Here is a 26,005-nt window from a genome sequence, read left to right as displayed (position 1 = left end):
ATTTGTATATAGATAATAAAATGTTACAATAATGAATAAACAAAAACACCTAGACTTGTGAGTTGAGCTGTGTATATCGCATTTTCATATCAATCTTTTAATAAAGCCTAGGGAAAACACTTTTACATGAGCAAAGACCTATTTAAAACAATCTAAAAAAAAATCTAAAAAGTAGAAATTCTTACCCTAAAGAACTCTTTAGTGGAGCCAGAATCTAATGTCCCATAAGCAATTTCTGTTTGCTTGGAAAGATCCTCTGCACTTTCAATGGGAGACACCATCCTCTCAACCGTCAGGAAGGCAGCTAAGTTAGCCGTGTAGGATGAGATTATGATGAGGGTAAAGAACCACCACACACCTCCAACAATGCGCCCCGACAGGGATCTAATAACAAGTATGAAATGGATTTGTAAAGTGAAATGAAAGTCCTAAAAAGGAACACGTTTTACAGTTTTACACAAATGACGCATTATACTATAGGGAAACATTTCAGGCTATCTCACAGTGCAGCTCTGCATAGTCATTAGATAGGAAATCAAGGCATTCTCCACTATATCTCCTGGACTTTGCTGAAATCAGGACTCCAGAGTTTACATCTGGGAGAACTTAGTGATCCAGTTCTTCAAAGTTTTCATCACTCTTGAAGGAAACTGCTCCCACCGCAATGTGCTATATTTAACCTATAAGCTTATTGTCCCCTCTGAAGTGATTTTGTGTGACATTATGATGAAGATCAAACAAAACCAGCGAAAGAGTGCTTTCAGAAAAATCAGTACGCACTTTAAAATCAAGTGCCTTTAGCCTGATTATCTTCCTAAGACATTCAGACACAGACTGATTTCTGCTGTGGACAATCTGTACAATAGCATTATTTGTAATAAAAGCTGGCCCAGGAAATATCTATAGCCTAAAAAGTGCACACAACTTTTGAAAGATACAAGTATTTAACAAATGGAGGACTGGACATGAAACAATCAGTGATAATACAGGAAAATGGTGAAGAAAGTATATTTTTAAAAATAATAATAATCTGATGTTTATAACTGCAGCAGGTGGGCTCTTATGGATCTGTGTTTTGCATCTCCTGCTCAAGAAGAAAGAAGAAAAGAGAACTCAAGAAAACATACAGAACAGCATAAAGTACACAACACAATAATTTCCAATACTAGAAAATATAAGAGAAATATTGATACTGCATTATTGTCAAACTTGACCTTTTTTTAAACAACCCTTTAAATTTTGAAATTAATTGCTACTTTGTTTCTAAACAAGACATTATAGGAAATAGTACATAATCTTTGGAGATGTGCCTAATTATTTGGCAGTAATGTGCATGTAGTTGAAAGTCTAGTACTAAGGAGTTGCAGGAACTTAGGTACGTCTTGATGCAACTCCTCTATCTATTAAGTAAACAAATTAGAAATCACTCACCCAGCCTACTGTACTATAAATGAGACTACAAACTAATTCTGACAGAATATATAGATAGATATAACTACATATATATACATTTAAACATGATAGTTATGTAAAGCAGATTTATTAAACTGGGGACAAAAATAAATAGAACCAATTCCAGACAAATTATTTCTACTGCTATTGTATAAAATGTCAGTTGTAATTCTGACACTAAAAGATTTATTCCATGTCCCAACAGACTCACTAATTCACTCTACTGCATGAAAATCAAGTCATATAAGGTACAGAATGTGTTATTCAAAGGACCATAAAAAAAATTATTCCAAGGTCCTTCTAAATTGAGACGTATTCTGCAAACTAATTTCTGTCACCTTTAAAAAAAATATTACATTTTGACAGGGAGGTAATTTCAGTATAAAATAATTCTACAAGTAAAATATTGAGTTATATGATATACTGAATATATTGTATTACATATTTGTAATACAATATGTTCATGTGTATTTAATAACCACCAACTTTATGGCACTTTATATTATATTATATTGATGACACCCTCTGTAATTGACAATAATCTTCAGAAGCCCATGATCTGTGAGCAAAGTTGCAATCTATTTTGAGAAAAAAGAATAAGCTCAATACCAACCCAAACATTATGCTTCCATATGACATTTTAAAAGTAAAATTATTTGGGGTGTCATTTGTATTCAAAATTTCCCCAGACGGTCTGTCCCAGTTAAATAAATAATTTCCTTTTGTATGTACATTTCAAAAAGTTTCTAAAGATTGATATTTATATGCTAGTATGAACCCACTCTTTAGAAGCACCTAATTTACCAGACTTTTAAGTACTGGTAAATTAATAACTTCTGTGCACAATTACATAAATTTTTGCACCACATTTTATACTTAGAAAAGTATTATCCGGCAGAACTGAGAGCACATTCACATCTCAAAAAAAAGACGAGGAAAACTTTGCTATAAGTTATCGTTATCATTATCATATATTATTCTACTCTATTGTTTCTGTGCTACCCATGAGGAAACATGGGGACTGCTACTAATGACTTTTTCCAGACGGTCTAGTCTTACTCACTAACACCGTCTGTTTCAGTCAGGCAGCCCTAGTTACCTGTCTACAGTGGTTGTCATTTTTGTTAGAGAAATGATAACAGTAGTGCAAAATTTAACTTCACAAAGGTATTTTGCTGATGCCTGAAGGTACTCCTTTTCATATTTACAATTATTCATCTGCAGAGAGTTGAAATCCCATAGTGATAGTTTTGGTGCATAACCTGAAGTAACAAGTGGTTTTGGCCCTTTTTTACTTTGAGAATAAACAGATGATATACAAACTAACCACTGTCCTCAAAATTATGCTTGCAATGAAATAAAGCACTGTTAGTTTCACTGAAACTAAATCTTGAATATGCAAAATTATTTGAGTTTCATGCACCTTTTATTATTATCATTATTCTTCTATTACCTTTCAAAAGCTATCAAACTGCAAAACAACTATTGTGCTTTCATAGTCAGTAAAATAATAATAATAATAATAATAATAATGAAAATCATTATACTTCTATAACCTTCCAATAAAGCTTTCAATAAAAATAATTTTGTAGCTTAAAGGGGCCTTTGCAGACAACTAAACCTGTGAAGCACGTAATGGATACAAAACCACCACAGGGCTGAAATTAACACAACTTCTCATGACCTGCAAAAACTTGCTCTCTTCACTGTCTTTTTTCTTGTATACCATTCTTACCATGTTATATGTCAAATCCATTGTATCTTTCATCATAGAGCCTAGCATCTCCCACTGTGATATGGCAGCCTTTACACAGAATTGCTTAAGTTCTCATACAATAAATGCTCTGCTATTTCTGCAGTAGAAAAACTTGAAAACCTGCTGTTGCCTTTTTAGAAGCATTACAGATATATAAGAAATGCTCCCTTTGTGCGATTTGTTTTGCACACCAACCACTAGACTTACTAGAAATTGACCTGTTCCCTCTCTTAACTCTAGACATTTACAAGAAAGTTAAACTGCTTAGTATAACTAGACAAATCTTCTGATTTGACTTCCTTAAACCCTCCAGTTGCCCTATTTCATTTGTTACTATAGTTCCTTCAAGCAGCAAGTAGTTATTTACCTACCTACTTACCACCTTGCTGAATCAGGGCTAGAACCACTTGTGCACAAGCAAAATAGAATATTTAATGAACTGCAAAGGAATTAACTTAGGTGCTTTACAGTTGTCCCTAATAAAGCAGGTGAAAATCCATTAGGAATTAAGCTCTTATAAACTGGACCTTCAGATTCATTTTAGCAATTTCCTTTGTGACTTTTCTAAAACTAGGCCATGGAAAAACAGCAGTCTTTTGCAACTATTCACATGAAATTAGAACCATCACATGACTTTTATTTCAGTTCAAGGCTCTCCTGGGGAATAACAGTGGGTTAATAACCGTGTTATGCTATGCAGTGAGTTTTAGAGGGAAAGTGCTGCCTGTGTAGTTTGCAACTAGTGTTACCCCTTTTTCCCATTACAGTTGTTGTGAACCATATGCACTGTCAACTGTAAAATGGGAATATGCAGCAAAAACACGGTACCCCTCCAAGAAGGCATGAAATGATGTGAACCTTATGCATTTCACAGTCTCGGCATGGTGTATATAACTTCACTTGGTAAATGTATGATCGGCATTAAGACAATACCGATCAAATACATCATGAACCTGCTTTTGTTTCAAAGACTTCGACGATTTTAGGGAGGGAAAAAACACAGCAATTAATTCCTCTCCAAGAGTGAAAATATATGCACCACGAACCTCCTCTGGCTGAGACGGCTGAGACCAAAAATGCACAAAGTTGAAATGAGTGAGTAACCAACCTTGGCGAAATATCGCATCCTTGCTGCATAAAGGCACCCAGGGAAAACCAGAGACTATTAAATATCCCAAATTCATTAGTTGATTCATTAGTTTGCGTTTCTCTTCCATCTTCAAATTCCTCAGTGTGCCACTCGTATGGGCTAAATCTGCTGACCAGGAATAAAACTACACTGACCCCAATGTAGGCAAAAACAATGCACATCCAGATTTCATATGCTAATGGATCAAGAAATGAAAACACTCCTGGCTTGGACTTCTGAGGCTTCTTGATCATTATTGATATCCCCAGGCTCATAAAGGGCTTTGAGAAGTCAATCACCTCTTCTCTCACCAATGTTATAGTTAATGGAGCAATTGCAATATCGGCTTTCTGTAAAGGAAGAAAAAAAGGAAATAATAGCTAACGTAATGCAAAGAATGGTTTCGTTTCTGTTGCATTTCACAAATGGAAAATAGGACAGCAGAGACTCCAGCAACATTTGTTTCACCGAGAACATCCTATGGAGAATTTCAGAAGCTTTTAGTTGAACTTGTACAAAATACATATAACGATAGTATTGGCATATTCCAAGCTTTTGTTTTCACATATGCCCTTTTAGAAGTATATGATATTTAAACATTTAGCAAAGTACTTTGCTTTTCACCTGGTTAGAAGGATGAAATATGCATTCACTTCATTTGCATTTAAAATGTAATTCCACATTTTACTTTCAGAATTTTTCATGCCATTACAAATTGTTAATTCTCTATCAAATGAATTAGATAATTTCCCTATACTCTACAGAGAAAACAAAACCAAATCCCACCCCTTCCATCAGTCATCTTTAATGGCTTTATTATAGAAGATTGTCTTACCCCATAAACAAGTTCTCCAACCATCCCATTCCAGATTTTCGTGTCTGCATCCCTCGCCCCATACTTGCCATCCCCAACAATTGTGAGCTTATATTTGAATCCACAGTGTTTAGCAATTTCTGTTGCTAAATCCACACAGTAGCCCTCATATCGATCATTTCCTTCAAGCATTTCATGATTTTTCTTCATCATGACATATGGGGACTCCTGCACAGAAAGAACTTGCCTTAGCTACTTGGTAGAGAGAGATGCATCAGTTGTACACTTCTTAGATTAATATGCTCCCTTTTATACGTGAAAAAAGAGAGAAGGCACCATCTGAATCATTCATGCTATGTATATGTTAGTTGTTAATTATTAATGTGACACGTCTTTAACACATTTAAAAGCTGCATTCTCCACAGTCATACACAAATAACAATACTTACAGGCATAGTGATTCCCAGAAGTATGTTAATAATGACCATGAATGTTAACAGGAGTCATGCATTCAGAGAAGAAAGAGTAAATTCCAAAATCAGTTTCTTTCTCTCATAAAGTTTGGATGGAAGAAGGCAAAGGTATTTAGTTGCTTTTGTTGTTGTCTTAATAGAAGAAAATTATTTTCTATTTCACAACCACATCTCTCCCTGGGAAAATACTTCAGGCTCTCCAGGCTATATTTTTATTGAAGTACTTCACAAGCAATAGGCAATATATCTATAACTATGCACTAAAGTTCTATCATCAGCAAAATTGGTGATGAGTCATAAGTCATATTAATGTATCTCCTCTTTGCTCAGCTGCTACAGAACTATTCTTGCATCCAGAGAAACTCCTATGCTAACCTCTAACTTGTCCAAACTGATAAACATACTGTGTAACTTACAGAAAAACGCTGTCCTATGACAATACATAATTTAATTTTCTAAACAGCCAGAATACAACTTTTAACATTTTATTTTACACTTTACCCATCTATAGCATCTACAATCCTAAAGCATATGAACCAGTCTCTTTGCTGTTCTATTCTCTAAAATTAACACTACGGTTCTGCCTCTCAGAAAGTTCCTCTCCTTTGAAAGCAGATATATAATTTCCATTTTCAGGTTTAAAAATCTTAACTTTCTAGGATTTACAACCAATGACTGTTTGTCTTCTACAGATCAAAACCGCATACTGAATCACATACATTTCCTTAATTTCCAGATTTTATTATGTATCACAATGAGTAACAGTTCACAACTTCAAATAATAAAAAGACAATATATTTATTTAAACTAACATAATAATGAGAAACAAATCATTATAGGACAGACTGTCTTCTGACAAAATATGAAGTTAATTACCAAAATAGTGGTGACAATAATAGTCTTATTCTCTAGTCCTGAAGATTCATTTCCAAGAGGGCCGTCAAGAGGATTCACAACCATTTTGTCCACTTCACTCCAATATCCAATCTAAAGAGAGTTTATAGGATGCACAGACACCAGTGAATATGAAATTTTATAGAAAAGGTAAAGCATGTTATTACTATGCCTTCATTTTGTACTTACAGAGAACTATTTCAGTTATGGATTTACCAGTGTAAGTATTTCTATTTATATAGTGAAAGACTACAACAAAGGGTAAAAAGATTCAAGTAATGACATTTGTTCATACTACTTTGTATGTAAAATAGGTTTACCATTTTTTATTCACATATTACAGGTTTTAATATCAACAGGTTTTAATATCAACATCACATACTGCAGAATTGAAAGGGTTATGAAATACTCCAGATTAGGAGGACACGAGAAACTGGCTTTTCCTGAAAGATTTGAAATTAGAGCAGAAAGATAAACACATTTATAAAAACATCACTGGAAAGCTTTATCTGGCTTTTCTCATTCAGAAGCACATTTCCCCAAATGCTGGCTCTAATTTAGCAATTCAAATCAGAAAACAAAAACTTTAATCCACAAAACTGAAAGCAAAATATTCTTATGTAGTACTTACCAGAAATAATAACTCATACTTGTTAGAAAGAAATAATACAGATTTTTACTTCGTTCTGCAAAACCATTGTAGAACACACCTATGAACAAATATTATCATAACTCATGTTTTAATTAATCTAATGTTTCATTACCTACCTTAATTCACTGCTTAGCATGGTAAAACCTTTTAAAACACCATAAGACAATTGAAATTACCTTCCGAGGACCAGTACTTTTGAGTTCCATGACGTTAATTGTAAAATTGATTCTCTTTCCATTCTGATCAAACTTTATATTCCCTGTTAGACCTTCCACCTGAACCTATAATAGATGAAGATGAAAGTGGTAGAAGAATTAAGTTTTTTTTCTTTTTAGAAAACGCATTTTGTATTTCCACAAATGATTATTGATATTTCAAAAACATTCAGTTTAGACTCTTTTTCGTATGCAATATATTTTCTTAGACAAGTTCACAAGGACTTCACTTCCACATTATTCTCAGCAAGATCCAGGCAGATTAGGAGACTAGAGGATTCTTTTCAAGCATCTATAGGAAATTTCACACATGCACTCATCCCAGCATTCACTCCAGGGAAGCTACCTGTTTCAACGCCCTTTCTATTTCTACACCATGACCCCAGGGTACAGCTGGATTTGCAAGACAGTCTCCAGCATTTCCTCTTCTGGAGATCTCAATCCTCTGTTTACGCAAATTACGGAAAGCTTCTGTCATCACTTGAACAGCATCATAGGTCAGAGCAGAGGTATACTGAAAAGAAGTGAAAATATTTAATTAAAAAACAGACTCAGTTTCACTACACCTTTCAATCCCCCTTGGTAACCCACTGAACACAGAAACACATTAAAAATAGAAAGGATAGTAAGATATACCTGAAATCACTTTTTCTTTTGTTACCCTCTGAGGGGCATCTATGAAAATTAATGAAGTGTTCTCCATTCAGAATGGTTAGGGGCAGTGCCAATAAATCTAAACTAAAGATTTACAGCTGTTTTCAGTGCGAATTAAATTTCTTTCTCACTATGTAGCAGATATGGCTGGAAGTCCATGGAGGTGAAAGGGGAAAAAAGAAATTATTTCCACTATTTACTTTGAGCTAGCCATTAAAAATAAGAAATTGTTCCTCTGGTTACACTCTTCATGGAGATGCATTTATTTACAGATTTCTAGACTTCATCTCCTCCCACATATATACACATAAAACCCAACAGCATATATTTGTATATACATATGCTCAAATTTTTTCCCTTAAATATAAAAACCCAGGGGGACCTATTTTCAAGTATGCAATACCTTGTCAACACCATGCAAAAATAGTTTTTGGGCTGAGATGCCTGGAAGAACTCATGCCCCTCAAAGAGCACTATAGGCAAGGAAGAGCCCCACGTTCCTAATCTGACATAATCTAAGGAGCTTTACAACTTCAGAGACATCAGAGAAGAATCCTGTGATCACACGCATCAGAAACTGGGGCTAAACAGTCATAAGAAGTTGTCATCAGTGAGTGGAAAATTTTACATCTCAACTAACTAACTGAACTTAAACCACATGTGCACATACACTGAGGATTTTGTTGGATGGGCTTTATGAGCCAAGAACACTGCAATTATGCCAAATATAAGGGCCATTTTTGGAAATATGGGCCAGAATATAACTACTTACAGGCTTATGAATGAATGGAATGATCTCTGTGAAGGCTATTAGATGCTGAAAACTGTAAAGCAGAGAGAAATGATACATTGGTTCTTTGCTTCAATGGCTCAGACTTTAATGAGAACTTTAATTAGTTAGCTCAAGTCATGCAGAAGGCTATTGTAATTGTAACCAAGGCAAGCTCCTGAATTGAGGTAGTTTTTGTATGCAACTGTTAGACCTTGGAAGGGAAGAAAAGGAAGGTAGAACTTTTTTTTTCAGATCTATAAGCTGACTGAGTGATCAGTGTGAACCTTCTCAGTAAAGTCTTCTCATTGACTTGTACAGAAATCTTTAAAGGGATCAGAATAGCAGAAGAATGAAGTGAAAGACTGGCTGGAGTCAATACTACTTTCTCCTACTGGAGTAGCAGTGATTAAATGTCTATGTGGATTTGGAGATGAGGTTTATAGAACCTTCTACAAAGACAGAAAGGACTCTGACTAGCAATAATTCCTTAAACATAGCTTTTTGCAGTACAGAAACAGATTGTTCCACACTAGGTTCTGAGAAATTTTGGACACAGCACTGTCATGAACACTGAAACATACCCTGAGTAGTAGAGAAAATATGAGCTTGAAATTGAGAAGTTATAATGCTATCCAGTTCAGCTATTCTATGTTTCATTTGATCATTGAGATATACTTAATATTATATATACAAGAATATTATTGCTGTAGTATACAATCACTGGCCTGAATATTCACAACTCAGTCATACATTAGGTTTGTGTAGAGCTTTGTCTATCAATCTGTATCTGTATGTGCATACATGTCATCACATATATAAAATCTACATGTCATAATTGAGGTGAAGACATCTGTAATCTAAAGATCCCAAAATATTTTACAAGCACTGTTGGAGATGCCATGAAAGCAAACAGCCCATGAATCATTTCTTATTGCTTTATTCTGCATACACTTTCAGCTCCTAATAACCTTCATGGGGCTCATTAAAACTATCTACAGCTTCATAAATAGATTTAAAGTTGACAAACTAAACCTAAGTGAACTCATTACCATAAACAAGAAACGACATACCAATAACCTGCTCATGCAGAGCAGAGAGGTGTCTGTGTGTATGTGTCTGCATAATAAATAAAATGGTCAGAAGTTAAAGGATGCATTAGCCCTGTCTTGATTCACTTTGGTTTACTGGAGATTCACCCACATTCTAGTCTGCACTATTAAAATAAATGGGAGCACTATTTGGAACATTATTCTGTGGAAGTGGGATGGGTCTTGCATCTTACTATTGTTATGGCAGTGTAAATCTCCCAACTTCATTTCAGTTCCTTTCAACTTTATATGATAATATCAGCAACTTTAATACAAAATGGAATAGGTACTATAGTAGAGATTCTACAGAATCACCTGCAATAATTAAAGCATGGTTAAGAATATGCAAAAAGAAAATCCTGCATGTCACAATTTTAGAACTATGATAATAATAAGCTGATAATATAAACTATAATATAATGCACTGAAGTGGCTTAAGATTTTATGGCTCTTGCTATAAAACACACATCGTATGAATGTCATATGAAAAGAATTTTCTCTAAGTAGATGCCCTAGTTGCCAAGCAGAGAAAACACAAGGTCCAAGTGATTTTCAACTTAAATTTCTAACTTCAACTTAAATGTTCTACAGACCTTAGCAAAATTTGTAAGCTGTAATTGCAAAGATGAATTTGAAAAGTAAAGACAAAACAAAGTCATCCCAGACTAAGCAGAAGATATTACTTATGCGCTGTCCAAGAAAAACTGGCAAGATGGTGCCTTTTGTAACTTCAGCTGTTTTCCACTAAATTCAGAAGATACCAGGAATCTTTAACTAAGAGGCCCAGTATTCTATTTTGTACAGTCAGCAACTGAATCTTTTGAGGATGAAATTGGAGAATACAACCCCAGAAGAAAAAGATTTTGTTTATGTATCTTTCAAAGTTGTAAGATATTTGAACCTGTTTTTAAATCTGTGTTTAACTCAATTCCTGCCCGTGTGCTGAAGACAAAGCTGAGAGATATGATTAGACATCTAAAATATAACACTAAAAGAATAAACTTAAGCAGTGGAAAAGAAATAAATATCTCAAGACATCAATGCAAAAAAAGAGAAAAAAAGAGGAAAGTATTCTGAGTCACAAGAAGTTGAATTGTTTTTCTCTTGATTTGGATATCTGCAATGTCTAAGTCTATCCTTAACTGACTATAGTTTGGGTTTGTTTGCGGGTTTTTTATGGTCAGAGAAGAGTAATAAGCATACTAAGGTGTGATTCATTTGACCAGTTAGAAACCTTTTTGAAGAAGAAATTAGTTGTGCTTTAGATTTCACTAACTTCATCTCCAGGGATTTCTGAGACTACCAGAGAAGTCCAGGGTGATCAGCTTAGATACAGATATCTACATTGTAGACAAACTAATAACAAATTAAAACCACTCAAGGGGACTATGAACTAGCCATTCACCCCTAATCTAACAAAACAGTCAGAAAGACAAACAAAAGAATACAAAAATGTTGGTAGGGACTCTAGCAGCAGTGTCAAAGAATGCAGTGCTATTGTTCAAGACACTAGCCCCCAGCTAGAATAGCAGATCCAGCTGTAGCAGTGCTCAAGAAGGCAGAAATCAGTCTGAAAAGAGGCACAGATTGAGGTTCCTCACCATATATGGGGAACTGCTACTGGAACAACAGGGGAAGAGACACTATCACTAACAGAGGCTAAGAGAAAAGAGGTCTAAAAATCTGATACAAATATTTTTCCTTGGAGAGAGGTAAGTTTCTGACAGAGGTAATAAAGGAAAGATTCTTTGTTGCAAGTGCAAGAGAGTAGAATCAGTAGGTATAAACACATTTTCAGCATTTTTTCTTATATTTAAACAATTTAAATACACTTAAATACCAGTAAATATATAAAATAAACTATAATAAAATCTCTCATCTGAATTTTGTGCATTTTTCCCACAATAAAACATTTCTCTACTTGAATGCTCATATATTCAACAAAAGCAGAAAGATTGATATAAACATTTCTACATTTTTATAAATTATACATAAAAACCAGGTATATACATATGTAAACCCACAAGCAAAAAGAAATGAGACACAAAGTTACTTGTCAAGAACTAGTAAAGGAACTGGGCAACTATCTCTTATTACTTCCAATGTAGTCAAACTAATGCTTAAGGGTCTTTCTTTAATTACTGTATCTGGGGGCTATTTTGAAACAGTATTACACACACTTTGGAAATTATTTGAAAGTGGTCTGACAGATGAGTTAGTGGAAAATTCAGTGAAAGAAAGTGGAAAATTCACCAACTGATAGGAAATGGCTAACTCCTTCAGGATCTCAGGACACCTTGAATACTGTCATGACAGGGCATGGAAATGCAAAGAACTACTTTCAACAGAAATAAGAGAAACTGTCAAATCTTGTACACATAAAAGTCATTGTAATTTGACTGTGCCCATAATCATGCTTTGTTTTCATCTGTTTTGTACAGGCAATAGCATGAATGACGGTCTGTACACAGCAGCATGTTGAGCTGGTTGCCATTCAAACTGCAAATGGGCTTTAGGCACAGAAGCAGCTTCAATAACTATGGGCATGTTTCAAATACTGGGGCTGTGAGGTAGAGGTCAGGAAGCCCAGAAAAGACAATGTCTGCCTCCTCCTCTTTGATCTTTATGTTAGGATGGAGCTCTAGTGAAAATAGTCAGTCATAGCAACAGACTTGCTTTGAGCTGAAAATAATTGCATGTATACCCAAGATATTTGGGAATATTAATTGTAATTTTTTTTATAACAACAGTCCTGACTAAAGGGGAAAGAGAAATTAATAAAATGTAAAATTACCTGATCTTTAAAAAAACGAATTTAAACTAATATCAGTAAGAAGGGGTTAGAGATCAAGCCCTATTTATCTTAATGAATATACTATCTCTATTAAATTTTGTTTCCCAAAGTTGTAGAGTCACATCAACTTCCATTTTGATAACAGCCTTTATTTAATGTATTTCCAGAACTCTATGTGTACAGAAAAGCTAGACAAATAATAGGTATTTTTGCTTTGAAATGCCACAATGACATGAGATGCAAAGAACACCTTAAGCAACCTGTCACCTTAGAAAAACTTAAGTATTCAGCTTCAAAACTGCAATCCAGAAAATCTGCTGATTTTGTGACATGTTTATTTTAATTATCTCCTTGTTTGGTTTAGAAAGGCTGCTTTCTGGGCACACCCAGAACAGCTAGCCCAGTAGCTAGGCACTTGCCAAAGCCTAAATCCCTGGAAGTTTAACTCTTATTTGAAAGACATTACAGAACATCCAGCAGAGATGAACAAGACTGGGGCACTCGAATTATCCTAGTGCTCCCACTGTAGGATATTTCCAGGGGAAAGTGACCTTCTTTCACTCTTTTTAAAACTGAATATAGCAAAGATCACAAGATTTATAAATTCCAAGGTGCTTGGCCTTTCTACCTATTTCACCTACTACTTTAATAGGAAGGACATTCCTGAACTGTAATTCCTCCCCCAAGATTATTTCCAATTCAGAATAATCTTCTCACTAGAGCCATTGGAGGTGCTAATTCAGCAGGAAAAAAAAAAAAAGAGAGAGAGAGAGAAGGAGTGCAGGTACCTGCTGTTTTATTGTTTTTTCTTTTTTAATTTTACAGTGAGAACAGAGGTTTTAAAGTACTTTGATCTTCCAGTAGATTAAATCCAATGACCAAAGAAAAAAGCTAATGCTAGGATAAAACAGATGTTTCTTCAAAATATCAGAAAAATGTCAGAGATGAAACAAATTATGGATCTGGGCAGAAGTTTTCATAGCAAAGTGAATGTTCCATCTTCCAGGAGTCCAGGAGTAAGCGGCACAATGCCAGATCTTATTAATGGCATTGGCATTTGAATCTACTGCATTTCCAGACCTTTTTCCATTTAAATGAACAGAAAGTCAGCAAATACAGAAGTTGTCTGGGAATTTATCCCTTCCATTATCCAGAAGGTCAAATAAGTCTAATATTGTGCCCCCTTTACTTTCTGAAAACACATTACAGAAAAAGAGCTCTGCCATGTCAATCTTAGAAATCTTTTGATATCTCTCTCAACTAAGCAATCTGCACCCACAGAAAGATGGGCAGATGCTTTCAGAAGTGTTCTGCCCTTTACTCTCGGTCCACTATGTTGGTTTTTCTTAGCTTTTGTTGAGTGAGTGGTGAGTGGATCTAATGCATATAACTGTCGAGATAATTCAATATTGTTCACTCAGAAAGCAGGGTTAGTAACAATGCTATGCTACAATCCACGGCTGGACAAGGCTTATACTTTGCTGTTGCTCCAGTTATCATGTATAAGTTATTTAAAGTGAATGAAATACTGAAGCGGACTCCGAGTTCTGCGAGATGTACTCTAGCCAGTGCCATGAAAAACAATGTCGCATCTTTTATGCTAGTATTAAAAAAAAACCCAAACCCCACAAAACAAACCCTCCATAAAAACCCCAAAACATTCACAGCTGTAGCCTTTTTCCCCTTAATCTATCATACTATCTGCAGTACAAAAATGTCTTTCCTCCTAACACTTCCTAATGAGAAAGAATAACTAGCAAGTGTTAAAAGAAGATCTTGAATGGAGTAAAGTAGCTTTCAATGCACATCTTTACACTGTATCTTTTTTCTCTACCTTATAGCTTTCCTTCTCCCTCTGAAAAAACCTGAATAATTAAAAATAAATAAACCAGGAAGACATCTAATCTCTCCTTACAGTAAAGAGAAACAACTCTAAACTGTTCATAATTTACATGTTTGTACAAATGTAAATTGTTTACTCACTACAGTTGTGTAACAACTTCTTTGAACTTCATATCATGGAGGTTCTTAAAAATCGTTAGTAATTACTCAATGGCTGAAAAGTTTCCTTTCTAAACTCACCTATTTTTATTAAGTTCCTTAAAACGTCTATCTTGTCCTATCCTTCGCCATTTTTCTGGAAGCTTTTTAAACCCTCCTAATTCTCAAAATCTAAAGTTTATTCCTGGTGAACCTTTTAGCACCAAAAAAACCCACACAGAGCTTGACAAAAAATTAAAACCATTTAGTTGGATTTGAATTCAAAGAGCTTTGCAGAATAAAAAAACCAATTATTTGGATTTGAACCCACAGCATTTTACTCACAAATGACGCCATAGTATTCTAATCATGCCACTACACATGGAAAATATGCACGCTAATAAAATAAATAAGATTTAGAATTATTTGTGTAATCTTACTTCTAACTGTAAACAGAATATACTTGCAAAACAGCAATGCCTCTAATGATAAAATCACCTTTAACTTATCACAAAGATTATATGGCATTTTAATTGTCACCATATGAATACATAAAAGCTTTTACTTTTAGGTTAAGCCAGAGCAAAGTATGTCACTCTTCATAGTGGTAAAAATCAGCAGGATCCAGCAGCATAAACTGAAGCCTATGGTTATGGTAGTAAAAACAGACCAAGCAGGGAAATCTCACAGGATAAGAACAAAATGTACAAATATAAAGGCAAAAGACATTTCTGATAAAAACATGCTCCAAGAAATGGATTCGAAAGAGCTAGTGGGAATGCTTTAAGTGTTAAAGTGTGGGGGGTTGTTTTGGGGTTTTTTTGGGGTGAAGAGAAGAAAAAAAAAATCAATGATTCTCATCATACACATTTCATTGTTCTAAGAATTTTCAAAATCCGCCATTTAAAACTATTATTAATAATTCAAGTCTTAAATTTAAAAGAATAGAAAAATAACTGCAAAAAAACCCTGAATCACAACAATTCCCCCTTTCCATAATCAGTTCTTATCTACCCCAACCAGTACAGTATTTGCCTGTTGTCTCAAGATGAACAGCTTTCTCCTGTTTGCTCCAATCTAATTTCCAAGTAAAGTCCTAATAGAATTTAATACACCATTCTTACTAGGTTGCTGAATTTCCCAAACACAGTTAACACTTCATGTTTACTTATCTGCCTCCCCATACTAGATAATATAGGCAGCTACCTACATTGACTGGTCCTTAATACCAGGCCTGCCCCAGAAATAAGCCTGCATGTCTCCTGTCCCTGTTAATAAAAGTGATCCCCAGTGCTTCTCCTCCTCCCTTTTTCCCCTGACCCAAGAAACATTCAGTCATAGATGCCTCTTCAGCTCTGAGCTGCCACCACCCTTCTGTGCCTTTCACTTACGTACCAACAGCCTCTTTTCACTTTGCTGACCCCTTTTTTTGAATGACATCATTCCTCCTCCTCCTCCTATTTTCATCTTTGTGTATCACTCCCTCTTCTCCTCTTATCCCCACTTCTCCATCAAGCTCTACTGTCCCAAATGACACTGGTCTTTCTGAGGACAAAGGTACATCTGATCTTGACGAACCCTTGGAGCATGAAGGAGTAGTAGCTTTTCCCATTTATATCAACCATATTGAGGTGAATCACTGGTTGAAAAAAGTGATAGAGTGCTCCTGGGAAAATAGGCAGGAGGAATCCACTGCAGTTTGTTGGCTGAAGATCCTTAAAAATTTATAATTACTAAGTGGATTCAAATTCAAAGAAACATAGCTTCATAGAGACACTTGGCTCTATAGTTTTCTAAAGTCTGGCAAATACTTTTACTTTAGCACAATTCAGCCACTTGCACTTGCAGGATCGAAGGATCTGGGTCAATTGGCCCTTTGTATGTCTGAGACAAACCTACATATACTGCCTGAAACCAACCACTACTTTCAGTGACTAAACATTCCATTCTTTAATTGAGTTTTCCTTACAAAAAAACCCCAAACCAAACCAAAGCAACTATGCTGTAATGAGTGATAACATGGAAAAGGCCCTTAGGCTATTAAAAAGGAGCATGAAGTATAACACTGAAATTTCTTATGCCCACAATTTTTTATGCATTTTTTCAAGTAGAGAAGACTGGGATTCAAAAGCCCAGTGAAACCAGGTAGCTAGAACATTAACTGCTATATTTTGTTAGCAGTATTATTGGAAGTAGTAGGCAGAACAATCTCACAAATCTACAGTTTTACAAGGGCACTTAAAAAAAAATTACTCCAGATCAGTTTCTGGTTAAATATTATAATAAATATTGAAATTAACTATTTTTTTTAAAATTCTTATTTATAAATCATTATGATCTACTTGAACTAAAGCACATTCAATCATATTTTCTCTTAAAACTGTAGCAGGTGCAACAGAATATCCCTTATAACTCTTACTAAAATTCATTGCATTATAAAACCATTTTCCAACACACTGCAATCATAAGAGGCATGACCCAAAATGAAGGTATTGTCTAATTAATTAACTGTACACTTTTGCTTCCTCATCTGTATCTAGACTGAATGTCTTCTGAATTTTCAGTTTGAATAATTGTTTTCATTGTTTTCTCCTTTGCTCCTTATTCTCAGTGAGTCATCTAAATTTTAATTATTTCTGCAAGGCACATAATTGTGTGATATATATTTATATTTTTTTTTCTGTATGTTATCGGCATTGCATCCTTGAGGTAAATTAGCACCAGTAGAGTTAAACCAGCATCTTTCAGTTACAAGCATCATTCTTCCTGACTTATGGTTTCATAATAATTTCCTAAAAGACAACATGACTATAAAAAAGAGACTTGAAAACATGAAACTACTGAAGGCAAAATCAGGAGGTAAAAACAATGTAGTGTTTTGGTATTGCAGCTATGCATTGGTTGGGTGGGGAAAGAGATTATGAAGCTAGAAATCCAATCATATGAATTCTGAACATCTGAAACATTATGTACCAGCATGAAGCACTTAAAGTCATTGAAAATAGCCGCAGTGAGCACTGTGGTTGTTATTAGGTTCCAACACAATGGTATTCTCTACATGTCTGAGCTGGTTTAGGTCTTCAACCAGGCAGTCCCAAAATCTTTCCTGCACACGGAATGTAGTTTCTGTATATATCATGCACAAGTTGCCTCAGGTACTTCTTGCACACACCAAGTCTAAGGTTGGTCTTAGAAAAGCTTATCACAGAGCAGAATGGCTTCTAAAACAGACTATTTCAGCTGGACAGACCTATAATGATCTAGTCCAACTGTCTGAACAATTCAGGGCTGGCCAATTTTAAAGTGTGTTGGTAAGGGCACTGTCCAAATGCCTTTTAAACACTGACATGCTTGGGGCACTGACCACCTCTTTCAGAGGCCTGTTCCTGTGTTTGACCACCCTCTTGGTAAAGAAATACTTCCATAGATCCAGTCTGAACCTGCTCTGGCGCAGCTCTGAACCATACCCACACATCCTGCCGCTAGATATTAGAGAGAAAATCTCAGCACCTCTCTCTCCACTTCCCTCCTCAAGAAGCTGTAGAGAGCAATGAGGTTGCTCCTCTGCCTCCTTTTCCCACAAAAAGACAAGACCAGAATCCTTACCTTCTCCTCACAGGACACGCCTACTTTAAGCTTAGTACTTACATGGCAGGTTGACTCTGCCTGGACATCAGGTGCCACCAAAGCTGTTCTATCACTCTCGTCCTCAGAGGGACAGAAGAGAGAAAATATAATGAAAGGCTAACGGACTGGGATAAGGGGAGGGAGAGATCACTCAGCAGTCACCATCATGGGCAGAACAGACTCCACTTGGAGAAAATTTAATTTATTACCAATCAAATCAAAGTAGGATAATGAGAAAATAAAAACTAAATCTTAAAGCATCTCACCCTACTCCTCCCTTCTTCCTGGACTCAACTTCACTTACAAATTCTCTATACTCCCCTGCTCTCACAGTGGCACAGAGGGACATGGAACGAGGGTTGCAGTCTGTTCATCACACATCTCTGCCACTGCTTCCTCCTAGCTCCGTGTCAGGTCCCTTCCATGGGAGACAGTACTCCACAATCTTCTCCAGTGTGAGTCCTTCCTATAGGCTGTAGTCCTTCATGAACTACTCCAGCACAGGTCTCTTCTACACGGTGCAATCCTTGAGGAACAGACTGCTCCAGTGTGGGCCCCTTCCGCAGGGTCACAAGTCCTCACAGCAAACCTGCTCTGGTGTGGGCTCCTCTCTTCATGGGTGCACAGGTCCCTGCCAGAAGCTTGCTGCAGCACAGGTTTCCCATGGGGTCACAGCTTCCTTCAGGCATCCATTTGCTCCAGTGTGTAGTCCTCTACAATTTTCAGGTGGATCTCTGCTCCCCTGTGGACCTCCATGGGCTGCAGGACAGCCTGCCCTCACTATGGTCTTCACCACAGGCTGCAGGGGAATCTTAGCTCTTGCACCTAGAGCACTTCCTCCCCCTCCTTCCCCACCGACCTTGGTGTCTGCAGGGCTCTTTCTCTCATATACTGTCACTCCCCTCTCTGGCTGCTATTGTGCAGCAGCTTTGTCCCCTTCTTAACTATGTTATCCCAGAGGAACTACCACCATCGCTGATGGGCTCAACCTTGGCCAGTGGCAGGTTCATCTTGGAGCTGGCTGGCATTGGCTCCCTCAGAAATGGGGGAAGCTTCCAGTAGCTTCTCACAGAAGTCACCCCTGTAGCCCCGTTACCAAAGCCTTGCCACACAAAGGCAATACAACTTATGTCTCACCAGCCTCCAAGAGGTACAAATTGAGCTTCTTCCTGAAAATAGACCAAAGGCTGCCCCCAAACAGAATGAATTAATCAGATAATGAAGTTGAAGCAGTTGGATGGGAATGGATGTGCTGTCCTTCAGTGTCCTTCCACAAGAAACTTGCCTTAAACTTGCCTTAAACATAACAGTCTGACACAACACTAAGGCTCAGAAAGCCCAACATATTTGTAAATACACAATAATGGATCAAACGAAGATATCAACTTAGGCCTTGATAAAATTAAATATGGGGTTTTTTTCCCTGCTCGACAAAGAAATTCACGAGGATGCTCAACTGTATGTTTCTAGATCTACACATCATTAGCTCTTTTAGAACTGATAACACCCTTGGTTACAACAGATATATTATAAATTTCATCTAGGTAAACAGTGTATCAGCTTTACTTTTGAAAGATGAAAAGACCATCTGGAAAAACTCTTCACAGCACTAGCTTTATGTACCCTGCCTAATCTTTAAATCTTGTGGTTTTATCAGTACAGGTACAGTGCAGCAAGAAATAAAATCAGTGTTTCTTCTCACCCATTCCTAAGACTGCAATTTATTATAACTAATGTTTTATAAATTGTGAAGATGCATTTTTAAAGCAATTTTATCCAGGTCCTCTTCTGGGCATCTAAAGAACAGGTTTTTAACAATGTTTTTGCTTCTTGAGGACCGTGTTCCTTTGAAATGCACTTTTTCTTAGAAGGGATGTCTTTCTCTGTTTTCAGGACTGTATTTGGATGCTGTGACATGTCTTATTATATCAGCTCAGTCATATTCCACTGACTTGCATTTTAAAATGTGAAATGAATGTACACTTCCTTTTGGATTACAAAAGAAAGATAATACAACACAGTTGCAATGTTTTTGTCTGCAATGATAGAACATTTACAATCACAGGTATAATATTACCTGCAAGGGGCATGTAACCATCTCTCACTTCTATACTGATAATACAGGGCTTTTATTAGCTTTTTCATCCATTTCATATGGGATCTGCCGCAACAGTTTCCTAGATTCCATGGGAACTAGTGGCAAAAGCTCATTTATAAGCACTGACAATTTAGAAAACTACCTCAAAATAAAAAGGGGAGAAAAGTTACTCATAAGATCACTGAAGGGACAAATGGAAGACCAGTGTTTTAATCTGCTCAGTAACTTAGATGTTTGTACACTATTTCAAAAAGCAAGGGGTAACAAACACAGCTAGAATAATAATATAAGAAGGAATGTGATGTTCAGCAAGGACAGGTAAGTAATGCATTTAAACAGCCTTAATCGACAGCAGCAAAGGAAAGCAATGCAGAAGAAGATCTGGTTGTTAGCATGTATCTCATGACAAATATATTTCAATAGCATCATGATGGTGAGGAGAGGGAAAAAGAAAAGAAAAAACAACTAACACAAAAGGAAACCCTAGAATGAGTACAGTCTCTAAGATACGTGAAGCCATTATTTCCATTTCTTCAGCATAGCACTTGGATGCAGTGCAGCAGCCAGTCTGGCATTTCTATTTGGTACCAAATGGAAAGGTTCCAGAGCAAAATGACGAACAGGATCAGAGAGCAGAAAATGTAAAGGAAAGGGATTATTTAGTATTGCAGGGAGGAAAGCTAGGCAGGAAATAAGGCATCTTTAAATATAGGACAACTAAAAAGAACTCTCTCATATCCATTAGAAACACATAAAGGAGTAATGAATTAGGTGATATAAAGGCTGATTGAGGCTAGACAAAAGCCAAAAATAAGATTATTTAAACTGTGAAATAGATTGCTTGGGGAAGTTGTGAAATCACTACCCACAGGAACTGCACAGGTTTATCTGATTCTGCCTTCAGGCAAGGAGGATGGACCGGGTGACTGACTGCTCAAAGACCTTTCTTGCCCTGTTTCTATGATTTCTGTGATTCTGCCCTGCCTCTTGCTTCCTCAAGGACAGGAATGAAATGTGACATATCTCTGACCTTACATGTAATGACAAGCAAAAATGACAAGTAATACGTGTATAAGGACAAGAGAAACACAAAGAAATACAGTAACTGATATAATCAATGTCACTAAATATTGCCATATATATTTCCACTTTCCCCACCATCAATACCTCTAGCATTTATAACTTATCTGATAATTTAACATAGGTCTCAATTTCTTGACTATCAGTGCAATCCGTATGTACCTTAATCAATCAATATACAAAGAGAGAATTTAAAATGTGTTCTAAGTTAATGAAATTCATGAAAATAAGTGTTTCAATTAATTTAGTTTTCCTATCCATAACAAAATCAAAACAAGAAGATATTCTAAATAGCCTCCTTTAACCCTTTCAATTTCTGCTAGACTTGAAAGGACCTATCATGGAAGAAATAAAGAGAATATCTGTGATAGAGTTAAGATATTTTAGTGCTTTAATAAAACATTGCAACCACCTCATGTTATTTAACACACATGCAATTTCCTGTTAGCGAGGCACCAGAGGAACCAGAGTTCTTGTTACTGTGCCCCACCCACTTGTTTTTCCATCAGTGATAAAAACCGCAACTTGGTTTCAGTTTGACTTCTTTACTTCAGTCATGTATTTCAATATTATTATTTCCAGGCTATGATTTTGCAACATGAATAGGTAGGTAGATAGATTTGGGCACTCAGTAACCAGAGAGACAAAACAATTCTATTAATCACCCACAGCCACATCCCTTCTCTTTTTCCTAAATGAGAACAATACAGATTATATATACTATGTCTGTAATATGAATGTACCTAAAAACATGAGACAGATTACAGTTTACTCTGTCAAACATCAAATAAGAAAATTCACTTCTTCCATCACAGATTTTAAACTACAAAAATAAACACAGAAAAAATCATTGCTTTGACTAAGTTATCACCAAATTTGACCTCATAAAAAAGGAATCTATAATCTTTATTTTTTAACTGAAATTAAGGTTGTGTGCTTTAAAGGACTTTTGTTTCAGGAATTTAAAAAATGGTTTTTCCATTCCTTGCTGAAACTTCTTATTCATCTCATTATAAATTAAGAATATACTTCATATTCAAACTATAGCACAAAAAAGTTATGCCTAGAAGATTTGTCATTTATCTTTTTGTCTAAAAACATTTTAGAGCTATTTAAGAATACATGTTCTTATTAAAATTTCTGATTGTATTACTTAAACCAAAAATTATTTAGCATTAAAATTGAGTTATTATTTTTAACATCTTGCAGCCACTAACTGATTTTCATAACGTAAGTAAGAAAGTAAGAAGGTACGATTATCCTAGTTTTATCCAGCAGGAAAACTGAGGTAAGGAAATTTAACCACTTGCCTGGTGTCACATCATGTGACTCAGGCCTGAAATGAGACCATCGTTCTGTACGTCAGATATAGCATTTAATTTTAAAAGCCTTTGTAGGACTTAAGCCTCTGCCTTAAAGCAACTGTCCTACCATTTCTTAGTTACCATTTCTTAGATTTTATATCAAAAAAGTGCTAAATCTGTGTTCTCCAGAAGCTAATGTAGGACTAAATATTTGTCTTTAAAACATTTCAATACACGGAGAAAGAGAAATATCAGATGTAGTCAGTATATAATTAACATATCATCACATCCAAAAGAATTACCTAATAAGCTGTCAGGCACAGATTTACAGGGACAGAAGAGAAACTAAAGTTTTCTTAAACATTTTCGAGAATGTAGCATCTTTGCTCAAATGGTCCTATGATAGAGAATGTTAAAAGTACCCCAGAGAAATATAAAATTTGTTGACACAGTTGATTTTCAAGGGCTTTCTCTGTCTAGTCTTTATATTCCAATTCTTTCACTTCCTGTCCATCTAGCATGGTTAAAAAAAATATAAGACTTACCTTGATTGTACTAGTGTGTGCACCTGGATATTCTTTTTCCTCCAGTGTTGACCAACGTTGTATAAATTTTGACACCAGAGGATCATCATAGTCAACTATCTGAAATCCTGAGACATTAGCTCCTCCAAACTGAATTTTTGACAAATCTCCATCAGTAAATCCCTGGGCACAGAAAAAATTATGTGTGTTATTTCAATACTTTTGTCAGTTCTCTCAATAGTATATAGAAATACAGAGTTACCATACGACTTCTATTGCAGAAGTGTAAGCCAACATTTTCCTCAAACTGGATCCAAGCTTAAATCCTGGGCTGCCAGGATTAAGTTGTCGGCTCTGTCAGCCAGCAACCCTTCTTCTTGCTCACAAGACAAATACCTTTATAAAGCATGGGATGAGTGGATCTGTCCTTGCCATGCTTACTTCTTAAACAATCCTGTTCATTTCAAGGGGACCGTTTAAATGAGAAAGGGAACACTGCCATGAGCAAGAGTTAAGCAAGCAAGTTTTAGCCAGGAATAGTTACAGCCAAGTTGTGTCCTCTTTTTGTCAGGAACTCTAAAGCAGGTGGAACAACTTACTATTTCCTCAGCCTCCTCCCTCTGATATAAAGAACTATTTCTCATTCCTTCAGTTCTTGTATTCTGTTTTTTCCATGATTTAACTTTGCCCAAATAACCATACAAATGCATTTACACGAAATACTGACTTCAGACACTTTAGTTCAAATGAATGTTGAGTGTGAACACAAAAAGAAGCAACAACTTCAGACCACATTATCATAAGTTGCTACAACTGCTACACTAGGTGCTCCTAAATAATTGCATACTAGTGATCCTCAACAGTGATGTGCTGCTGCATGCTAATACAGACACTTTTATGGGGGTCGTGAAACCTTCTTCAATATTATTGTTAGTGTGACAGTTAACAGGAACATTCATTGTATACTCTTAACCTTTTCTCCATCTATCAGCATTTTTTATTCTTAAAATAGATCAATTTTTTGACTGATTGATCAGACTAGAGGAGAACACTACTACAGAAAAAAAAGAAAGAAGATAGATTCAGTGAAGATGGGATATGATCAAGTACTAGATAAGTTTCTTTTCTGACAGAAAAACAGTTTTAAAATAATTACCATAAACATTTTATATATGATATCAAACTGCTTTAAAATTCAAGATTCAATAAGTTTTAGATCTCACGGAATTACTGTTGCAAATTTAAAGTGATGGCTAAAATAGCAAGCAGTTAACATAATGAAATCCACCAGGCATATTTTCTAAAATTTCCCTCAGGAATCAAAATACTATTTATCCAACATTTGCAATGCAAAACACAAATATCTATATTATAAATATAAATATATAATATCTATATATAATATATATTATCTATGTAAGTAATTTAAGTTTTTCAAATTTTCTAAGACTTTTATGCTTGCTTTGTGAATATCAGTACCTTAACTTCTTTATCCAAAAATTATTTAATAAGATATAAAAATGAAACCCCAGTGTTCAGCCTTTAAAGAGGCCTTTAGAGTACAAGGCTTCTTCATACCATCACACTGACAGGATTCCTCAGAGTTCTGCCCGCCTAGAGGGAGAAGTGTTTCGATCAAAGCTGAGAGGAGACAGGGGTTACACCTGAAGTGCAATAGGCACACTATGGTCCTTCTGTTTCCTCAGACTCCTCAAAGGACTATAGAAGACAGTGTAAATTAGGGCACTCTGGGCCCTGCTGGAATTTATATCAAACACTATCACAGTTCAAGACTAAATGATGAAAAAAATTATTTGCTGGCACTCACATTATACAACCCCCAAAATTCTTTTCTTGAACGGGATAACTGAGATTCAAGCCTGAAGAATTTGCTTTGTCTGTTAAAAAAACTATTGCATTAGTTTCCCTAGCTTCAGTAAATAAGTGCTGCTGACTTTAATGTCAGTAAAACGGCTTTCCACCTTTAAACACGACCTCAAAATAATCACCTTGACAGAATGTAGTGAGTTTTCCAAACTTTCCCCTTACAAAACTTTATATATATATATATATATATATATGCACTATCTGATCACCTACATTCAAGAAACATTAATTCAAACTGATTACCCAGCCAATCTGAGAGATAAATGTGTATAAATCCGAGACTCACTACTCTAACAGAATTAAAGTTGATAACTGTAATTTTTAAGTAGTTTAGAAGTGTGAGAGAGAAATTATCAGTTTTCTGAATTAATGTATCAGTCAATGATGCAGAAAGTTATTTTTCTAATTTCTGTACCCTCTTTTTCTAAAGTATGTCGAAAAAGAGAAGCTCTGTCGAAGTGCTGAGCAACTTTCATTCCCACTGAAGGGAATATCAGAGGAGGCATTAAGTCCTGAAAAGACTCAGCCAATAAAACAAATATCATCTCAACACATGCATTCATTTAGCAAGGATGAAGACATTTAGCTTTTTTCTGCTTTCTAAATTGCACTTAAAACAAAATACTAGTTGATGTGCATTCATAAACAGTAAAACTGAGTAATACAGGTATTTTAAATATTAAGAATACTTACCAGATTTGCAATGATATAATGGTATCCTTTAACATGTTTACCAATTGTGATAACCTGTAAAAAAGAAGAAATATGCCCATAATGGAGGATGTTCACCTGCTACGTGGACAGAGACTTGA

The 26,005-nt window shown here is 35.7% G+C and overlaps 1 protein-coding gene across 4 annotated transcripts in view; it reads right to left on the bottom strand.

Annotated features, from left to right (window-relative positions):
• The window catches only part of GRIA2 (glutamate ionotropic receptor AMPA type subunit 2), a 93,567-nt gene that overhangs the window by 16,721 nt on the left and 50,841 nt on the right, over positions 1-26,005 (bottom strand). For all 4 annotated transcript variants that reach the window (XR_001873291.1, XM_017805834.1, XM_017805832.1 and 1 more), the window contains exons 5-12: positions 25,887-25,940; positions 23,328-23,489; positions 7,732-7,899; positions 7,347-7,451; positions 6,501-6,611; positions 5,173-5,379; positions 4,317-4,687; positions 186-384 (exon numbers count right to left, since the gene is read on the bottom strand). Coding sequence is in view for 3 of the 4 variants with exons in the window: in XM_017805834.1 (XP_017661323.1) it covers positions 186-384; positions 4,317-4,687; positions 5,173-5,379; positions 6,501-6,611; positions 7,347-7,451; positions 7,732-7,899; positions 23,328-23,489; positions 25,887-25,940 (1,377 nt within the window). In the remaining variant the exon portion in view is untranslated. The remainder of the gene's footprint in view (positions 1-185; positions 385-4,316; positions 4,688-5,172; positions 5,380-6,500; positions 6,612-7,346; positions 7,452-7,731; positions 7,900-23,327; positions 23,490-25,886; positions 25,941-26,005) is intronic.

The sequence above is a fragment of the Lepidothrix coronata genome, unplaced genomic scaffold (genome assembly GCF_001604755.1).
Source record: "Lepidothrix coronata isolate B3197 unplaced genomic scaffold, Lepidothrix_coronata-1.0 Scaffold13, whole genome shotgun sequence".
Lineage (NCBI taxonomy): Eukaryota > Metazoa > Chordata > Aves > Passeriformes > Pipridae > Lepidothrix > Lepidothrix coronata.
Note: the sequence above shows the minus strand (reverse complement) of the source record. Positions and strands in the feature narration are given on the sequence as shown.